General features: G+C 41.0%; 1 protein-coding gene across 4 annotated transcripts in view; it reads right to left on the bottom strand.

The window, feature by feature from the left end:
• sipa1l2 (signal induced proliferation associated 1 like 2) overlaps window positions 1-17737 on the bottom strand; it is a 467180-nt gene that overhangs the window by 256513 nt on the left and 192930 nt on the right. For all 4 annotated transcript variants that reach the window (XM_071391253.1, XM_071391254.1, XM_071391255.1 and 1 more), the window contains exons 4-5: window positions 13695-13863; window positions 12765-13433 (exon numbers count right to left, since the gene is read on the bottom strand). In XM_071391253.1, the coding sequence (XP_071247354.1) occupies window positions 12765-13433; window positions 13695-13863 (838 nt within the window). The remainder of the gene's footprint in view (window positions 1-12764; window positions 13434-13694; window positions 13864-17737) is intronic.

Below are 17737 nucleotides of genomic sequence, written 5' to 3'. Positions count from 1 at the left end.
ACATGGAGTGGCTGCTGCCAACATACTGACTCAACTCCAGCCACTTTAATAATGAAACATTTATGTAATAAATGTATCACTAGTCACTTTAAACAATGCCACTTAATATAATGTTTACATACCCTACATTACTCATCTCATATGTATATACTGTACTCTATACCATCTACTGCATCTTGCCTATGCCGTTTTGTACCATCACTCATTCATATATCTTTATGTACATATTCTTTATCCCTTTAAACTTGTGTGTATAAGGTAGTAGTTGTGGAATTGTTAGATATTACTTGATAGATATTACTGCACGGTCGGAACTAGAAGTACAAGCATTTCACTACACTCACATTAACATCTGCTAACATGTATGTAACAAATACAATTTTATTTTATTTTATTTGTGGTACAACAGACACCATTATAACAGGTGTATTACAGACACCATTATAACAGGTGTATTACAGACACCATTATAACAGGTGTATTACAGACACCATTATAACAGGTGTATTACAGACACCATTATATCAGGTGTATTACAGACACCATTATAACAGGTGTATTACAGACACCATTATAACAGGTGTATTACAGACACCATTATAACAGGTGTATTACAGACACCATTATAACAGGTGTATTACAGACACCATTATAACAGGTGTATTACAGACACCATTATAACATGTGTATTACAGACACCATTATAACAGGTGTATTACAGACACCATTATAACAGGTGTATTACAGACACCATTATAACAGGTGTATTACAGACACCATTATAACAGGTGTATTACAGACACCATTATATCAGGTGTATTACAGACACCATTATAACAGGTGTATTACAGACACCATTATAACAGGTGTATTACAGACACCATTATAACAGGTGTATTACAGACACCATTATAACAGGTGTATTACAGACACCATTATAACAGGTGTATTACAGACACCATTATAACAGGTGTATTACAGACACCATTATAACAGGTGTATTACAGACACCATTATAACAGGTGTATTACAGACACCATTATAACAGGTGGTGTATTACAGACACCATTATAACAGGTGTATTACAGACACCATTATAACAGGTGTATTACAGACACCATTATAACAGGTGTATTACAGACACCATTATAACAGGTGGTGTATTACAGACACCATTATAACAGGTGTATTACAGACACCATTATAACAGGTGGTGTATTAAAGACACCATTATAACAGGTGTATTACAGTCACAAATATAACAGGTGTATTATAGACACCATTATAACAGGTGTATTACAGACACCATTATAACAGGTGTATTACAGACACCATTATAACAGGTGTATTACAGACACCATTATAACAGGTGTATTACAGACACCATTATAACAGGTGCATTACAGACACCATTATAACAGGTGTATTACAGACACCATTATAACAGGTGTATTACAGACACCATTATAACAGGTGTATTACAGACACCATTATAACAGGTGTATTACAGACACCATTATAACAGGTGCATTACAGACACCATTATAACAGGTGTATTACAGACACCATTATAACAGGTGTATTACAGACACCATTATAACAGGTGTATTACAGACACCATTATAACAGGTGGTGTATTACAGACACCATTATAACAGGTGTATTACAGACAACATTATAACAGGTGGTGTACTACAGACACCATTATAACAGGTGTATTACAGACACCATTATAACAGGTATATTACAGACACCATTATAACAGGTGTATTACAGACACCATTATAACAGGTGTATTACAGACACCATTATAACAGGTGTATTACAGACACCATTATAACAGGTGGTGTATTACAGACACCATTATAACAGGTGTACCACAGACACCATTATAACAGGTGTATTACAGACACCTTTATAACAGGTGTATTACAGACACCATTATAACAGGTGGTGTATTACAGACACCATTATAACAGGTGTATTACAGACACCATTATAACAGGTGGTGTATTACAGACACCATTATAACAGGGGTACCACAGACACCATTATAACAGGTGTATTACAGACACCATTATAACAGGTGTATTACAGACACCATTATAACAGGTGGTGTATTACAGACACCATTATAAAAGGTATACCACAGACACCATTATAACAGGTGTATTACAGACACCATTATAACATGTATACAGCAGACACCATTATAACAGGTGTATTACAGACACCATTATAACAGGTGTATTACAGACACCATTATAACAGGTGTATTACAGACACCATTATAACAGGTGTATTACAGACACCATTATAACAGGTGTATTACAGACACCATTATAACAGGTGTATTACAGACACCATTATAACAGGTGTATTACAGACACCATTATAACAGGTGTATTACAGACACCATTATATCAGGTGTATTACAGACACCATTATAACAGGTGGTGTATTACAGACACCATTATAAAAGGTGTATTACAGACACCATTATAACAGGTGTATTACAGACACCATTATAACAGGTGTACCACAGCCACCATTATAACAGGTGGTGTATTACAGACACCATTATAACAGGTGTATTACAGACACCATTATAACAGGTGTACAACAGACACCATTATAACAGGTGTATTACAGACACCATTATAACAGGTGGTGTATTACAGACACCATTATAAAAGGTATACCACAGACACCATTATAACAGGTGTATTACAGACACCATTATAACAGGTGTATTACAGACACCATTATAACAGGTGGTGTATTACATACACCATTATAAAAGGTATACCACAGACACCATTATAACAGGTGTATTACAGACACCATTATAACAGGTGTATTACAGACACCATTATAACAGGTGTATTACAGACACCATTATAACAGGTGTATTACAGACACCATTATAACAGGTGTATTACAGACACCATTATAACAGGTGTATTACAGACACCATTATAACAGGTGTATTACAGGCACCATTATAACAGGTGTATTACAGACACCATTATAACAGGTGTATTACAGACACCATTATAACAGGTGTATTACAGACACCATTATAACAGGTGTATTACAGACACCATTATAACAGGTGTATTACAGACACCATTATAACAGGTGTACCACAGACACCATTATAACAGGTGTATTACAGACACCATTATAACAGGTGTATTACAGACACCATTATAACAGGTGTATTACAGACACCATTATAACAGGTGGTGTATTACAGACACCATTATAACAGGTGTATTACAGACACCATTATAACAGGTGTATTACAGACACCATTATAACAGGTGGTGTATTACAGACACCATTATAACAGGTGTACCACAGACACCATTATAACAGGTGTATTACAGACACCATTATAACAGGTGGTGTATTACAGACACCATTATAACAGGTGTATTACAGACACCATTATAACAGGTGGTGTATTACAGACACCATTATAACAGGTGTATTACAGACACCATTATAACAGGTGTATTACAGACACCATTATAACAGGTGTATTACAGACACCATTATAACAGGTGTATTACAGACACCATTATAACAGGTGTATTACAGACACCATTATAACAGGTGTATTACAGACACCATTATAACAACTGTATTACAGACACCATTATAACAGGTGTATTACAGACACCATTATAACAGGTGTACCACAGACACCATTATAACAGGTGTATTACAGACACCATTATAACATGTGGTGTATTACAGACACCATTATAACAGGTGTATTACAGACACCATTATAACAGGTGTACCACAGACACCATTATAACAGGTGTATTACAGACACCATTATAACAGGTGGTGTATTACAGACACCATTATAACAGGTGTATTACAGACACCATTATAACAGGTGTATTACAGACACCATTATAACAGGTGTACCACAGACACCATTATAACAGGTGTATTTCAGACACCATTATAACAGGTGTATTACAGACACCGTTATACCATGTGGTGTATTACAGACACCATTATAACAGGTGTATTACAGACACCATTATAACAGGTGTACCACAGACACCATTATAACAGGTGTATTACAGACACCATTATAACAGGTGTATTACAGACACCATTATAACAGGTGTATTACAGACACCATTATAACAGGTGTATTACAGACACCATTATAACAGGTGTATTACAGACACCATTATAACAGGTGGTGTATTACAGACACCATTATAACAGGTGTACCACAGACACCATTATAACAGGTGTATTACAGACACCATTATAACAGGTGTATTACAGACACCATTATAACAGGTGGTGTATTACAGACACCATTATAAAAGGTATACCACAGACACCATTATAACAGGTGTATTACAGACACCATTATAACATGTATACAGCAGACACCATTATAACAGGTGTATTACAGACACCATTATAACAGGTGTATTACAGACACCATTATAACAGGTGTATTACAGACACCATTATAACAGGTGTATTACAGACACCATTATAACAGGTGTATTACAGACACCATTATAACAGGTGTATTACAGACACCATTATAACAGGTGTATTACAGACACCATTATAACAGGTGTATTACAGACACCATTATATCAGGTGTATTACAGACACCATTATAACAGGTGGTGTATTACAGACACCATTATAAAAGGTGTATTACAGACACCATTATAACAGGTGTATTACAGACACCATTATAACAGGTGTACCACAGCCACCATTATAACAGGTGGTGTATTACAGACACCATTATAACAGGTGTATTACAGACACCATTATAACAGGTGTACAACAGACACCATTATAACAGGTGTATTACAGACACCATTATAACAGGTGGTGTATTACAGACACCATTATAAAAGGTATACCACAGACACCATTATAACAGGTGTATTACAGACACCATTATAACAGGTGTATTACAGACACCATTATAACAGGTGGTGTATTACAGACACCATTATAACAGGTGTATTACAGACACCATTATAACAGGTGTATTACAGGCACCATTATAACAGGTGTATTACAGACACCATTATAACAGGTGTATTACAGACACCATTATAACAGGTGTATTACAGACACCATTATAACAGGTGTATTACAGACACCATTATAACAGGTGTATTACAGACACCATTATAACAGGTGTACCACAGACACCATTATAACAGGTGTATTACAGACACCATTATAACAGGTGTATTACAGACACCATTATAACAGGTGTATTACAGACACCATTATAACAGGTGGTGTATTACAGACACCATTATAACAGGTGTATTACAGACACCATTATAACAGGTGTATTACAGACACCATTATAACAGGTGGTGTATTACAGACACCATTATAACAGGTGTACCACAGACACCATTATAACAGGTGTATTACAGACACCATTATAACAGGTGGTGTATTACAGACACCATTATAACAGGTGTATTACAGACACCATTATAACAGGTGGTGTATTACAGACACCATTATAACAGGTGTATTACAGACACCATTATAACAGGTGTATTACAGACACCATTATAACAGGTGTATTACAGACACCATTATAACAGGTGTATTACAGACACCATTATAACAGGTGTATTACAGACACCATTATAACAGGTGTATTACAGACACCATTATAACAGGTGTATTACAGACACCATTATAACAACTGTATTACAGACACCATTATAACAGGTGTATTACAGACACCATTATAACAGGTGTACCACAGACACCATTATAACAGGTGTATTACAGACACCATTATAACATGTGGTGTATTACAGACACCATTATAACAGGTGTATTACAGACACCATTATAACAGGTGTACCACAGACACCATTATAACAGGTGTATTACAGACACCATTATAACAGGTGGTGTATTACAGACACCATTATAACAGGTGTATTACAGACACCATTATAACAGGTGTATTACAGACACCATTATAACAGGTGTACCACAGACACCATTATAACAGGTGTATTTCAGACACCATTATAACAGGTGTATTACAGACACCATTATACCATGTGGTGTATTACAGACACCATTATAACAGGTGTATTACAGACACCATTATAACAGGTGTACCACAGACACCATTATAACAGGTGTATTACAGACACCATTATAACAGGTGTATTACAGACACCATTATAACAGGTGTATTACAGACACCATTATAACAGGTGTATTACAGACACCATTATAACAGGTGTATTACAGACACCATTATAACAGGTGTATTACAGACACCATTATAACAGGTGTATTACAGACACCATTATAACAGGTGTATTTCAGACACCATTATAACAGGTGTATTACAGACACCATTATAACAGGTGTATTACAGACACCATTATAACAGGTGTATTACAGACACCATTATAACAGGTGTACCACAGACACCATTATAACAGGTGTACCACGGACACCATTATAACAGGTGTATTACAGACACCATTATAACAGGTGTATTACAGACACCATTATAACAGGTGTATTACAGACACCATTATAACAGGTGTATTACAGACACCATTATAACAGGTGTATTACAGACACCATTATAACAGGTGTATTACAGACACCATTATAACAGGTGTACCACAGACACCATTATAACAGGTGTACCACAGACACCATTATAACAGGTGTATTACAGACACCATTATAACAGGTGTACCACAGACACCATTATAACAGGTGTATTACAGACACCATTATAACAGGTGTATTACAGACACCATTATAACAGGTGTATTACAGACACCATTATAACAGGTGTATTACAGACACCATTATAACAGGTGTACCACAGACACCATTATAACAGGTGTATTACAGACACCATTATATCAGGTGTATTACAGACACCATTATAACAGGTGTACCACAGACACCATTATAACAGGTGTATTACAGACACCATTATATCAGGTGTATTACAGACACCATTATAACAGGTGTATTACAGACACCATTATAACAGGTGTATTACAGACACCATTATAACAGGTATATTACAGACACCATTATAACAGGTGTATTACAGACACCATTATAACAGGTGTATTACAGACACCATTATAACAGGTGTATTACAGACACCATTATAACAGGTGTATTACAGACACCATTATAACAGGTGTATTACAGACACCATTATAACAGGTGTATTACAGACACCATTATAACAGGTAGAGGTTGTAGTTCTATTCTTCTCTGTATGAAGAGGATGTCATGACTTGCTACACACTAGCCAGACAAAATCAGCTCACTGACACACACACACACACACACACACACACACACACACACACACACACACACACACACACACACACACACACACACACACACACACACACACACACACACACACACACACACACACACACACACACACACACACACACACACACACACACACACACACACACACACACACACAGGAAGAGCTAACAGTCAGTTCTCTAGCACCATGTGATGTCATGTGACTGGAGTCATATTCCTCTGAATGTGTGTGTTCTCCATGTCTCAAACTGTCCTGATTCATTTACGTCTTCTCAATAATGGTGGATAGGTGCAGCAGCTGTTATAGGGGCAGAGGAAACACTACCTGCATGGTGTTGAAATGAGTTGAGAGAGGAAACACTACCTGCATGGTGATGAAATGAGTTGAGAGAGGAAACACTACCTGCATGGTGTTGAAATGAGTTGAGAGAGGAAACACTACCTGCATGGTGATGAAATGAGTTGAGAGAGGAAACACTACCTGCATGGTGATGAAATGAGTTGAGAGAGGAAACACTACCTGCATGGTGTTGAAATGAGTTGAGAGAGGAAACACTACCTGCATGGTGTTGAAATGAGTTGAGAGAGGAAACACTACCTGCATGGTGATGAAATGAGTTGAGAGAGAGAGGAAACACTACCTGCATGGTGATGAAATGAGTTGAGAGAGGAAACACTACCTGCATGGTGTTGAAATGAGTTGAGAGAGGAAACACTACCTGCATGGTGATGAAATGAGTTGAGAGAGGAAACACTACCTGCATGGTGATGAAATGAGTTGAGAGAGGAAACACTACCTGCATGGTGTTGAAATGAGTTGAGAGAGGAAACACTACCTGCATGGTGATGAAATGAGTTGAGAGAGGAAACACTACCTGCATGGTGTTGAAATGAGTTGAGAGATGAAACACTACCTGCATGGTGATGAAATGAGTTGAGAGAGAGAGGAAACACTACCTGCATGGTGTTGAAATGAGTTGAGAGAGGAACACACTACCTGCATGGTGATGAAATGAGTTGAGAGAGAGAGGAACACACTACCTGCATGGTGATGAAATGAGTTGAGAGAGAGAGGTGGTATTTTCAGAGTCAGACACAGTTGTGTTTTAATGAGGATCTCTGGGACTGTGCTGTGGTTTGGATGCCCCAAGGTTTAATGCTGACACCCCCCCATCCACACCCCCTCCTAGTCCCCCTGGAGGAACAACTGCCTCCCCCCTCAACCCTCACCACCTTACTTCTCACATTACAAATCCCTGGTCTTCCTGGGAGTTGAGAAAATAACACACACTAAAAACACTGAACACACACACCGAAAACACACACCCCGAAAACACACACACCGAAAACACACACCCCGAAAACACACACACCGAAAACACACACCCCGAAAACACACACACCCCGGAAACACACACACCGAAAAAACACACACACACACACACACACACACACACACACACACACACACACACACACACACACACACACACACACACACACACACACACACACACACACACACACACACACACACACACACACACACACACACACACACACACACACACACACGGCTCTCTCTGTTGTGTGCAGAGCAGATAACTGGTTGAGAACTAGAGGGACTGGGTCTCCACTAGGAGAAGAGCATCAGCGGTTTTTATAGTGTGAAAAGTAAGCAGAAAAGTAGTCTGGCTGAGAACTCCTGGAGGGAACCAGATGTCATATTCTCTTCCCATTAACCATTTACCGTCTGAAAAGTTGCACACCCCTAATTAGTGTTGGTTCTGCCCTTTAGAGTTGTTTCAGCAACTGATAAAACTTGTGTGAAAAGGTAATTGATTATTATTATATACAACATCGGTCTAAAGTTTTAGAACACCTACTCATTCAAGGGTTTTCCTTTATTTTTACTGTTTTCTACATTGTAGAATAATAGTGAAGACATCAAAACTATTAAATAACACATATGGAATCATGTAGTAACCAAAAAAAGTGTTAAACAAATCAAAATATATTTTACATTTGAGATTCTTCAAATAGCCACTCTTTGCCTTGATGACAACTTTGCACACTCTTGGCATTCTCTCAACCAGCTTCATGAGTTAGTCACCTGGAATGCATTTCAATTAACAGGTGTGCCTTGTTAAAAGTGAATTTGTGGAATTTCTATCCTTAATGCGTTTGAGCCAATCAGTTGTGTTGTGACAAGGTAGGGGTGGTATACAGAAGATAGCTCTATTTGGTAAAATACCAAGTCCATATTATGGCAAGAACATCTCAAATAAGCAAAGAGAAACGACAGTCCATCATTACTTTACGACATAAAGGTCAGTCAATAAGGAAAATGTCAAGAACGTTAATAGTTTCTTCAAGTGCAGTCGCAAAAACCATCAAGAGCTATGATGAAACTGTCTCTCCTGAGGACCGCCACAGGAAAGGAAGACCCAGAGTTACCTCTGCTGCAGAGGATTAGTTCATTAGTCACCAGCCTCAGAAATTGCAGGCCAAATGTTTAAATGTTTTTATTTAACCCTTATTTTAGCAGTTAAATTGACTGAGAACACATTCTCATTGACAGCAACAACCTGGTGAGTAGTTACAGGGGAGAAGAGGGGGGATGAATGAGCCAAATAAATTCTTCACAGAGTGCAAGTAACAGACACATCTCAACATCAACTGTACAGGAAACTGTGTGAATCAGGCCTGCATGGTCAAAATGTTACAGAGAAACCACTGAAGGAATAAGTAAGAAGAAGAGACTTGCTTTGGTCTTGAGACTAGCTTTGGTCTGGAATCCAAATGGGAGATTTCTGGTTCCAACCACCATCTTGTGAGATGTGTGAACGGATGATATCCGCATGTCTGATTCCCACCGTGAAGCATGGAGGAGGAGGTGTGATGGTGTGGGGGTGCTTTGCTGGTGACCCTGTCTGTGATTTATTTAGAATTCAAGGCACACTTAACCAGCATGGCTACAAGAGCATACTGCAGCAATACGCCATCCCATCTGGTTTGGGCTTAGTGGGACTATCATTTGTTTTTCAACAGGACAAGACCCAGCACACCTCCAGGCTGTGTAAGGGCTATTTGACCAAGGAGGAGAGTGATGGAGTGCTGTATCAGATGACCTGGACTATACAATTACCCGACCTCAACCAAATTGAGATTGAGGTTTGGGATGAGTCGGACCGTAGAGTGAAAGAAAAGCAGTCAACAAGTGCTCAGCATATGTGGGAACTCCTTCAAGACTGATGGAAAAGCATTCCAGGTGAAACTGGTTGAAAGAATGCCAAGAGTTTGCAAAGCTGTCATCAAGGCAAAGGGTGGCTATTTGAAGAATCTAAAATCTAAAATATATTTTGATATGTGTAACACTTTTTTGGTTACTACATGATTCCATATGTCTTATTTCATAGTGTTGATGTCTTCACTATTATTCTACAATGTAGAAAAAAATAAAGAAAAACCCTGGAATGAGTAGTTGTTCTAAAACTTTGGACTGGTGTGTGTCTATGTCTATGGAAGGGGGTACAGTTGAAGTCGTAAGTTTACATACACTTAGGTTGGAATCATTAAAACTCATTTTTCAACCACTCCACACATTTCTTGTTAACAATCTATAGTTTTGGCAAGTCGGTTAGGACATCTACTTTGTGCATGACACAAGTAATTTTTTCAACAATTGTTTACAGACAGATTATTTCACTTATAATTCACTGTATCACAATTCCAGTGGGTCAGAAGTTTACATACATTAAGTTGACTGTGCCTTTGAACAGCTTGGAAAATTCCAGAAAATGATGTTATGGCTTTAGAAGCTTCTGATAGGCTAATTGACATCACTTGAGTCAACTGGAGGTGTACCTGTGGATGTATTTCAAGGCCTACCTTCAAACTCAGTGCCTCTTTGCTTGACATCATGGGAAAATCTAAATAAATCAGCCAAGACCTAAAAAACATTGTCTGGTTCAAGTCTGGTTCATCCTTGGGGGCAATTTCCAAATGCCTGAAGGTACCAAATGTATCTGTACAAACAATAGTACGCAAGTATAAACACCATGGGACCACGCAGACGTCCTACCGCTCAGGAAGGAGAAGCGTTCTGTCTCCCAGAGATGAATGTACTTTGGTGTGAAAAGTGCAAATCAATCCCAGAACAACAGCAAAGGACCTTGTGAGGATGCTGGAGGAAACAGGTACATAAGTATCGATATCGACCGTAAAATGAGTCCTATATCGACATAATCGCTCAGCAAGGAAGAAGCCACAGCTCCAAAAAAGCCATAAAAAAGCCAGACTACGGTTTGCAACTGCACATGGGGACAAAGAGCATACTTTTTGGAGAAATGTCCTCTGGTCTGATGAAACAAAAATAGAACTGTTTGGCCATAATGACCATCGCTCTGTTTGTAGGAAAAAGGGGGAGGCTTGCAAGCCGAAGAACACCATCCCAACCGTGAAGCACGGGGGTGGCAGCATCATGTTGTGGGGGTGCGTTGCTGCAGGAGGGACTGGTGCACTTCACAAAATAGATGGCATCGAGGCAGGAAAATTATGTGGATATATTGAAGCAAGCCCTGACCTCAATCCCATAGAAAATTTATGGGCAGAACTGTCACGACTTCCGCCGAAGTTGGCTCCCCTGCCTGTTCGGGCGGTGCTCGGCGGTCGTCGTCACCGTCCTACTAGCCGCCACCGATCCCTTTTCGTTTGTCTGTTTGTGTTATCTGATTAGTTGCACCTGTGTTTTTTTTGGTTGCGTAATAAGCTTCCCTTTATTTAGGAGTTTGACCCGCCCTTGTTTTGTGCGGGATTGCGTTGTGTTTTGGGTTTTTTGAAGTGTTTCTCTGCACCCTGTATGTTTGGGCTTATGATTTTTTGTGAAGCAGTAAAAGGAATATTTTTCTCTCTGCGTCTGATTTCTTTCACCCAATTAGTCCCGCGTGACAAGAACTGAAAAAGTGTGTGCGAGCAAGAGGCCTACAAACTTGACTCTTCTGGAAGGCCACCCGAAACGTTTGACCCAGTTAATCAATTTAAAGGCATTGCTACCAAATACTAATTGAGTGTATGTAAACTTCTTACCCACTGGGAATGTGATGAAAGAAATAGAAGCTAAAATAAATAATTCTCTCTGCTATTATTCCGACATTTCACATTCTTAAAATAAAGTGGTGATCCTAACTGACCTAAGACAGGGAATTCTTACTCGGATTAAATATCAGGAATTGTGAAAAACTGACTTTAAATGTATTTGGCTAAGGTGTATGTAAACTTCCGACATCAACTGTATATATATATTTTTTAGGGAGTTGATCAGCTTTAAAATTGCAGATAGATTCTTATCTTCCATCAATGTAATGCAGGAACGTAATTCTTACCTTTCCCATAGAAGAACTTGTGGTAGTAGAACGCTCCCAGATCAATGTGTTCTATGATGTATCTCTTCACCTTCTCTCTGTGTATCGGCTGGCTCTCTCGAGGGACCTCCAACACTGACACCCCAGCGTTGGTACAGTGGGACGAGAGGGAGGACTCGAAGCTGCAGCTCTCTCCTCCACCGCTGTGAGAGGCGTTGTTAGCCCTGGAGAGACTGATCCTGCGCTCCCCTTCTCCACCGATCTCGTTACGGAAGTGGGGGCACCCCAGGACTAGTCCGTTGTTCTTCCCGTCGCCCTCGTCCTGGTCCAGGTTCTCTTTGGGGTTCAGGTCCTCTCGGGAACCCAGAGGAGACTCAAACATTGGGGTATTGGTAGTTCCACTACTAAGACCACCTCCCAGGCCTCCATCTGCCCCCAGTCCTACCCCTGTCCCCGGGCCACCTCCCGGCCCAAGTCCTGGTCCTAAACATGGAGCTCCACCTCTGGCTCCAGCCTGTGAAGCAGCCGAGGCGCCAGTGGTTGTGTTCTTCCTCTGGCTGAGAGTGGCCCTACTGGCCACAGCCTCACTGATGTTGAACAGGACACTCTGCACGTCGTAGTGGGCAAAACACTTCTGGAAGCTGAGGGGTCTCCTGTCATCTTGATCCAGAGACAGCCTGAACCCGTCTCCTACACAATCAGACACACAATCTCCTCACATTTAAATGGTGCAGGACGACAACAATAAGCAGAATATGCAGACAGAATCAGAGTTTAAATAGAAACCTAATCTAGATACAGTGGAAATTAGCAGGTGCGTATACAGCCTGAACCGGCACCTTCAATAATAACAATATTAACAATATTAATAATACTTTTTATTTATAACACGCTTTTCATTGAAAGATGTGCTACATGTATTAAAAACTAGACTTGGAGACCTCTACAGACCTTCGCTTTTGATGGTCCTCAGCTTCCTGAACACAGAGGTCTCAGATGAGTCAGATCTCAGGCGTCCCATGAAGTTCTTCTCTCGCTCTCTGGAGTAGAAGATGGAGGGATCCACGTAGTCGTACCCTGTCATCCTCACTATCTCCCCTCTGGAGATCTGGGTGGCCGTCTGCAGCACAAAGGGATAGCAACCATTATAGTCCTTGATGGGACGAATGAAGAGACAGAGAGAGAGACACATAGAGACAGACAGAGTGACACAGAGAGAGACAGACAGAGAGAGAGACAGACAGAGAGAGAGAGTGAGAGAGAGAGAAAGTGACAGAGAGAGAGTGAGAGAGAAGTGACAGAGAGAGAGTGAGAGAGAGACAGAGACAGAGACAGAGAGAGAGTGAGAGAGAGAGAGAGAGAAGGAGAGAGAGAGAGAGAGAGAGGTCATGATCAGATGATCAGATGAGCTCCTGCATTTTTCAGCATTTTCTTTAAAAAAGATAGATTTAGAGTTAGTTAAACTTGGATTTTTTGTGGAACTGAGAGAGATACAGCTTCAACTGTATTCAACTGTAACTGACTTGATACAGCTTCAACTAGCACTGACGTGTCAAGTGAGAGGTGTCAAAGACCATTAGCCCAACAATGGCAGGAGAGTCGAATAGTCTACCCCAACCAAATGGAGAGGCCTTAGAAGCTCCCTCCTGCTGTTCAGAGGTAATTAAAATACAGTACCCTGTGAGTGTAAAGAATGATAAGGCAAGAAAAGAGCACAAAATGAAGCTCCTTATGGAAAATCAAGAGACACTTTTTGCTGACTATTACAAAAATGGGAACATCAGCAACCTTATCTTCCACACAAACCATCCCCTGGCATGGCACAGTGCTATATTAGCACACTACCCCTCTGTTAAGAGAGGGGGGGTTAACGAGGGGTGGAAACTCAGGATACTTGACAACGAGGACTCTGAGTCAGCTAACATAAATCTATATAAGTCTGGAACAGTATTGGTACAGGGCAACCCCAAACAGTTTCAGCTGGACTTTCACCTAATCAAAGAATTAGCCCAGCAGGAGAAGCTCTCCCTTGATAAAGATACCCCCACCCCAAGCGGGTCAGACCAGACCTCTTCATCATATAACCCCACAGACGAGCAACCCTCAGCAGACAGTCAACCTCCCAGTACAGTGCACTTCTCCCTCATTGAAATGAAGGATAAATTCACCCAGCTGGAGGTAAGGCAGGTGGAGCTGGAACAGCAGGTGATTACACTCCAGTCAGCACAGACCCAGACAACAGTCCAGCACAACAACCCCTTAACCAGACCAGGAGAGCTGGAGGTGGAGAGAGACATATCTGCACTCTGGACAGTGGTGAGACAACTTCAACAGGAGAAAGAGCAGAAGCAGGAGCAGAACAAAGCACTAGAGGAGAGGATCAGACTGCTGGAGGAGAGGGAGAGGGGGATGGAGGAGAGGATCAGACTGCTGGAGGAGAGGTTGAGGGGGATGGCATGTGACAGAGAACAACCCACTAGGGAGGTGGCCATCCCCACAGAGACGCCAGCAGAACAGCCCACCTCAGCACCGGACAAAAGTCTCGACACCACAGCAGAACAGTCCACACCAGACCCTGACCATAGAGTCAACATCACAGCAGAACAGACAAAAGAAAAAACCCAAGCCCAGCAGCTCTCACCCCCCCTGAGCACCCCCCCTGTCAGCTACCCTGATAGCCCTCCTGACAACCCCCCCACACCCACTGAGAACAAACACAAGACACAGATTGTTCTCCTTATGGACTCAAATGGGAAATATATAGAAGAAAAAAAACTTTTTCCCAAACACAGTGTGTCTAAACTCTGGTGTCCAAACACCCAGCGCGCCCTAGACCTTCTGTCTGAGGACAAACTAGGCTCACCTAGCCACATAATAATACACACAGGCACAAACGACCTGAGAGCAAAGCAGGAAAGGGTGGCCACAGCACTGAAGGGAGTGATTGAAAAAGCTTCTTCTACTTTCCCCAATGCACAAGTGGTTATCTCCACCCTGCTACCACGAAAAGACTTCCACCCTGCTACAATACAGCGGGTAAACGCAAGCATTTCCCGTGACTGTGCCTCAAAACCAAATGTTTTCCTGGCCCACCACTCCACCCTGGACTTGAACAGCCTCTATGACCAGGTCCACCTCTATAAGGCAGCAGTGCCCACCTTTGTCCGGACTCTAAAGGACATCGCTCTCAAACGCAGCCCCAACACTTCACACAGGAGCAACAGATCAATAGACACCCCACCCAGACCAGCGAGACACCCTCCAAGACCTGCAGGACCCCCCCGTGGACCTACACATAGAGGACCCACGCCAAGAGGACTTACATCCAGACCACAGCACCCCCAGACACATCCACACCCCCACCCCAACCAATCAACACCCCCCCACATCAACCATGCCCACACCCCATTTAGGCCCCCTCAGGACAGACCTATGCCACTCCTGCCCACCCCATGCACCCCACCCCCGCAAAGAGAGCATCAACATGGAAGTCACACATACGCCCAGGTAGTGAGCGGGCAAACAGGCCCAACCCCCACTCTTACACTCGCCCAAGCCAACGGCATGTACCAGATGCTCAGCAGGCTCTGCTCACACTTACTGGCCTGAGGCCAAACCACACGGCCAACAACATTGGACACTTTATGGAACAAAAAGCCTTCACTATATCATCCTGGAATATCCAAGGCCTGAGGTCATCTGCCTTTGGCCTAAAGAGCAGGAACACGGACTTCACCAAAGAAATCGGTAATGCAGACATTGTCATCCTGCAAGAAACATGGTATAGCGGAGACGGACCCACTGGTTGCCCTCTAGGTTACAGAGAGCTGGTAGTCCCATCCACCAAACTACCAGGTGTGAAACAGGGAAGGGACTCAGGGGGAATGCTAATTTGGTATAGAGCAGACCTAACTCACTCCATTAAATTAATCAAAACAGGAACATTTTACATTTGGCTAGAAATTCAAAAGGAAATTATCTTAACAGAGAAAAATGTCCTCCTGTGTGCTACCTATATCCCCCCACTAGAATCCCCATACTTTAACCTTTTGTCAATAGGGGGAGCTGTTAGCATTATTATTTTTTTTACATTTCCAAATTAAACTGCCTCGTACTCAATTCTTGATCGTACAATATGCATATTATTGTTATTATTGGATAGAAAACAGTCTATAGTTTCTATAGGAGTTGAAATTTTGTCTCTGAGTGGTACAGAACAATTTCTACAGCACTTTTCATGACAGGGTTCAGATTTCAGAAATTTTTACCTCTGATCTGGGGTCTGTTTTTAAGGCGACAGTGAATGCTATGAAGAAACCGACACTGCCTACGTCTTCCTCTGGGTGTCTGTACGTCATCACGTTTTCAATGGAATCGATGGGACGTTCACAGCCATTATAAAAGACGAAAATGTACAGAGACCACCCTTTCTCAACGTGCGCCTGAAGCGTAAAGGACATCGGACCTGCCTCGTTCCAAATCGTTTTCTAACCAGCAGTATTTCTCCGGTCATGTTTTCAGTCGTTATAGTTGTTAAAAACATCATAATGTAGTGAATTTTAACCGTTTTATATCAATTTATATCCGTTTAGTGCGATTTTGAGGAATTTCTTTGTCGTGCACTCTGAAAGTTTGGACACGCTTTAGGGTGTCGGTCGTTGGTGATGGACATTTCGAAGGACAGAGGACATCTATCGACCAAAAGACGTTTATAACATAGAAAGGATACATTGCCCAAGAATATGATGGAAGATCAGCTCAAAGTAAGCAATATTTAATATGATAAACCGTGTTTCTGTCGAAATATTTTAAACGCATATATCGCCATTTTGTTTGGTATAGCTTCACTTGGCCAACCCTGTATTGAAAAGTAAGGATAATTTTAAAAATGTAAATCAGCGGTTGCATTAAGAACTAATTTGTCTTTCGATTCCTGTCAACCCTGTATTTTTTAGTCAAGTATATGATTAGCTTTTAATTAAACTAGATCACTC

Source organism: Salvelinus alpinus, chromosome 3 (genome assembly GCF_045679555.1).
Source record: "Salvelinus alpinus chromosome 3, SLU_Salpinus.1, whole genome shotgun sequence".
In the NCBI taxonomy this organism is placed as follows: domain Eukaryota; kingdom Metazoa; phylum Chordata; class Actinopteri; order Salmoniformes; family Salmonidae; genus Salvelinus; species Salvelinus alpinus.
The sequence above is the reverse complement of the archived record's forward strand: the minus strand, read 5'-3'. Positions and strand labels throughout refer to the sequence as shown.